Here is a 5237-nt window from a genome sequence, read left to right as displayed (position 1 = left end):
ACGAGGTCACCAGGAACTTCATTAAGAAACACGAGAAGGACATAATTATAACTACGGCAGACAAGGGGAATAAAACTGTGATATTATATAGGAGGGATTATATGGAGAAAATGTACCAATTATTAGATGACAAGAGCACATACAGGAAAATTGAAATTGACCCAACAACTAGTCTTCAGAAAAGGAACAATAACTTAATTACACAATTGGGAAAAGATGGGTACATTACCAGATACGAGAAATTCAACATGACGACACAAGCGGCAGCAGCACCTGAGTTATATGGACTGCCAAAGATACACAAAGACGGAATACCACTTCGACCGATATCTGCATCCATGAAGGTACCGTGTTACAGTCTTTCGAAGTATATTGGAACAATTTTGAGGAATATTGTGTCGCCCAAATACAATATACAAAATTCAGTAGAATTAAAACGAAAACTGGAAAGCGTCTCATTGGAAAATGACGATATTATGGTCTCTTTCGACGTGGTATCATTATTCACTAATATACCGATTCACTTGGCTATAAGGAATATACTTGACAAATGGAAAACACTTAAGGAACACACGGCAATACCAAGGCAAACATTTTTGAAAATTCTTCAGTTTTGTTTAACTGATAATAACTATCTCACTTTTGACAATAAATTTTACCATCAAACATATGGTATGCCAATGGGAAACCCCCTATCGCCAACAATTGCAAATATTGTACTTGACACACTACTGGACGATGTAATTGACGAATTAAGGGCTAATGATATGGAGATTAAGTTTATCACTAAGTATGTGGATGACTTGTTTGCGATTATAAGGAAATCGGACGAAGAGAAGATATTAAAAACAATGAACGTTTATCACAATAAGATACAATTTACAATAGAACGCGAGAAGAATATGTCAATACCGTATCTGGACATCAATATCATCAAGGATAATGGAAGAATAAGGACAAATTGGTACACGAAACCCACATCTTCAGGTAGAATGGTTAACTTCAACTCTACACAACCATTGAAAATGAAGATAAGTACAGCGACGAATTTAATAAGGAAAGTATTACAGATAAGTGATGTTGAATACAGGAAAACCAATATTAATAGAATAAGAAAAATACTTACAAAGAATAGTTACCCAACATATATGACGAACAATTTAATCAACAAAGTACTAAAATATGAAAAACAGCAGAAAAATCCAAACACTGAGGAGGAAAAAGTTTTTTACAGTGTACCATTTATTCCCAAACTAACGGAGACAAAAACAATGAAGAGAATGATCACAGAGAAAACAACAACAATAGCTTACAAATCAAATATGACACTGAGGCATCTATTTACAAACAACAAAACAAAAATTGACAAACTTAAGAGTGATAATGTGGTCTATGAGATAAAATGTGACGGTAATGAAAGGGAGAGATGTAACTTGGTTTACATTGGTACGACAAAGAGAATGTTGGGGACGAGAGTTAATGAACACAAAACAGATATTGAAAAAGGAAAAATAACGACGGCATTATCTCTGCACGTAAAGGAGTGCAATCATAAGATGGATTTTGACAATATTAAGATATTGGACAGAGAACAAAAAGAGAACAAACGATACACTCTTGAAAGCTTAAGAATACAACAAAAAATACACAATACAATGAACACGAAAGAGGACAAGGATAACACAAAACTGCAATATTCCGCTGCAATATTTAATTATTAAATCAGTTGAAGTTCTGTGATATTAGTATTAAGTTTGACTTATAGTATATGTTTGTGTTGTAATGATTATTTATTTATTTATTAATTCTGTGTCGTGAAGTCCAGTTTTTTAAATAATAAGTTAATTGACAATGTAAACAATAGAATTTCGTAAGTTGAACTGTGATATCTTAAGTTTTTCAATGATTTATAATAAAATATTTATATGTTTTTGTCGCTAGAATTCAACAATAAAAGAAAACCCCTGAAGAAGTTTGAAACAAACAAACGAAACGTTGGGTAAATAATAATAAAAATGAAAATACTTTGATTTTTATTTACACATTTGGTAACAAATGATTGACCATAAATAGCCCGTAAGATTGGAATCTTAAAAACTAAAATTGTCAATATCATTGGTCATAAATAGAAAACTAAAAAATATTATATTTTAAAATTTAAAGTCCTTTAAAGAAGACAAACGATTAGGATATGATTAATAAATTTAATACAACATAGTATATATTTTGAGTCATAAATATGTACAATATTTTCAAATTTTAGCTTTAAAACTGGTAATATGGCAATAGATAAATAAATATATTCACCTAATGAGTGGCAAAATCAACAGAATTTACATAAATTTATTAAATACCACATTTATTACATATTTTATGATAAATAAAATCTCAAGCTAAATACATTTCAAAGAAGACCCAATTGTTAAAACTCAGCTAGCTGTTTCCTTTGCATCTTTCCTAAACCCTAAGAAGTCATGGCATTTTATAGCATTTTACTTAATAAAAATACCCTTAATTCTTTGTATTCTCTTGTATTTTCCCTTATATCTTATATCTTATCCATATATATATTTACTTCCACATAAATTGTAAATATTTTTTTTTATTTAACTTTTACTAACAATAAGTAATTTTCCATGCCAACAAATTGATGCTGTCGCTGCCTTTGTAACTTCCCTTTTTTCCTTTCCTTATTCAACTCTATGCCATCACATTATGTTGGAAAAGTCAGTTTTGTTCCCTTTTGTCTAGTTAAACAGCATCAATTTATAGCTGGAAAAAATCTTGACCTTTAAAATGGAAATACAAATATAAAAGAATGAAACTGGATGAGAAGAAAAAAAAGAAGGAGAAGTCGAAGAATATCTAGCACAATAATAATAAATGGATTTCTTATTGTTTGTACGAGTGCTCCCTTTTTTTAGCATTTACTATTTTATTTTCAAAAGTTAACTTTTTCTTTATAATTTTTTGTTATATTTTTCCTTAAAAAAAAGAAAACTCAAGGGACATTTCGATTTGTTAAAAAGTTGTATTTTCTTATTTTTATTTTGTTTTCTTAATGGTTTTTGTTTTGTTTTTTTGCTTTTAAACGATTTAAGTTGAAATGGTTTTAATTTTTCAGTTTAATTAAGAAATATTTTGTGATTGCATTGGTTTTGTTATTATTAGTTATGTCAATATTTGTATTGTATTTAATTTGGCATATTATGAGTCATTATTTAGAATAACATTGTGTCACAGCCAAAAGGAAACTAGAAGAGATATGGATCTGTGAGCTCTAATAAAATACACTAAACATTGTTTTTATTATATGATAAATAAGCTTAAAGCTAAAATATATGGACAATTAGAAGAACTAGGGAATAAAAGTTAAATATTTATTATTATTAATAAAAACTAATGAAAAATTTAATTGAGGTTCATCTTAGAAATTAAAATAGTGAAAGCAAAAATTAATAATATTCTCAAAAACAATTTGGTAATGATATATCACAACGGATTAATACACTTTGTAGTGTCTACCACATGATTATTATCTGATAAGGATGCCGCTCCTTAGATCATCCAGTAATTTGTATCCCTAAATCATACTACTATATTTTGTAAATATCGGTCCATAATTGGTAGTAGTTCCCATATTATGTTCACTTCCGAAAATCACTACCCATAAATCTCTTGCTAATGACGTTATTGAGATCAAATTAAACCAAACTAGATCTCAAATGCATAGGAATCTGGCTACAATATTTTATAGCGATCTTCACCTTTTAGGTTATAGGTCCCATAAAAGCCCCATATGCGAAAAATCTATTATCGAAAATTAGAAATGAAACTGCAGGATTTTGTGATAGAGACTTCTGAACTTTGACAGTTGAGAGCATGATATTGTGGAAGCTACATCTGTCGAATTGGCTGCCGTTTATTGAGTTTGTTTTGCGAAATCAACATGGAAAATGATAAAATTGTTGTATCAAAATGGATGATATGTTCGGGCAACGTTACGCGTACATCGTCCATTTTACGATGAGACCCATTTATAGATTACTTGTTACGTCAACAAACCAAATTGTCATATGTCGAGCAATATCAATCCACATTAGATCCAAAACCAATATATCCCGAAAAAGTCACTGTTCGGTCTCGACTCGGTCCATATTTCTTGGAGAACGACTTTGGGCAGGCCATCTCCATCAACGGCAAGCACTATAGGTAAATGATCACCAACTTTTTTTGGTCTGAGTTTGATGATATGAACACCAACAACATGTGGTTTCAACAGGAAGCAGCTACGTGGCACACAGCTCATATCACACTGGACATTCTGCACGAGCGATTTGAGGGCATGGTCATCTCACGTGGAGGTAAACTGACCACCGAGATCGTACGATTTGACTTTTTCTTGTGGGGTTTTCTTAAGGCACAGGTCTATGAGAACCAACATGAGAATACAGCCAAATCATTAAAATTCAGTCTGATTTATGGACCAAAGTCATTTAAAATTGGTCATTTCGGATGCGAAGCCGCGGCTATAATTTGCACGACATTACAAACCATATATAATGGCACCATAAGACATTTAAACGAATAAAAAATGACGATGACATCTCAGACTCACTTTGTTTTAGTTAAATTTATAGATAGCTAAATTAATAGCGAATATATCTGTAGTAGAACTTATTTCCATATGGATAATTCCATGTCATCGTACGTGACATTTGTACGTCTATAGAGTGGAATAGATTTTGCAAAAGTAATGACATTTTCTTTTCTGGCATAAATGATGCCTTTATTCTGCCTTTCACCCTTTTCTGTGTTCTTTTCTAAAACAAATGTAGTTTTGGTAAGGGTATAAAGTGTTCTTTTCAAATAATGTTGCCCTAAAACCCCGGAGATATGCTACACGTTTCACCCTCAATTTTATCAAAGGGTTAGAAATGCAGCACTTTTTAAACAGCAAAATGTATAGTTTTACAACATTTAGAAGGTACATAAAATAAAATTGCATAAATTGTAATGGTTTTTGTTCTATTATGATCGTTAAAAATGTAAAACATTATGAGGGTATGGGTAACTTTTAATAAATGGTACCAAATATGTTGACAACATTTTGTGTCGTAAAAGAAAACGCCATAAGATTATCTGAAAAATAATTTAGTCTTTATGTTCCCTTAAGAGGGTACTATATTTAAAGAAAAATATTAAGTGCTTTCGAAACATTATTGTCCAAAATATTG

At 30.8% G+C, this 5237-nt stretch overlaps 1 protein-coding gene across 1 annotated transcript; it reads left to right on the top strand.

The window, feature by feature from the left end:
- Positions 1-248: 248 nt before the first annotated feature.
- LOC135955655 (uncharacterized) lies at positions 249-1721 on the top strand. The gene has a single exon (XM_065506014.1). It carries the CDS (start codon positions 249-251, stop codon positions 1719-1721), a length of 1473 nt encoding a protein of 490 aa, XP_065362086.1.
- The last annotated feature ends 3516 nt before the right edge of the window (positions 1722-5237 follow it).

The sequence above is a fragment of the Calliphora vicina genome, chromosome 3 (assembly GCF_958450345.1).
Source record: "Calliphora vicina chromosome 3, idCalVici1.1, whole genome shotgun sequence".
In the NCBI taxonomy this organism is placed as follows: Eukaryota; Metazoa; Arthropoda; class Insecta; order Diptera; family Calliphoridae; genus Calliphora; species Calliphora vicina.
The sequence above is the reverse complement of the archived record's forward strand: the minus strand, read 5'-3'. Positions and strand labels throughout refer to the sequence as shown.

Bases quoted from the DNA above. Each gene is read 5' to 3' on its own strand.
- LOC135955655 (XM_065506014.1), top strand. From the start codon at position 249: ATGACGACACAAGCGGCAGCAGCACCTGAGTTATATGGACTGCCAAAG.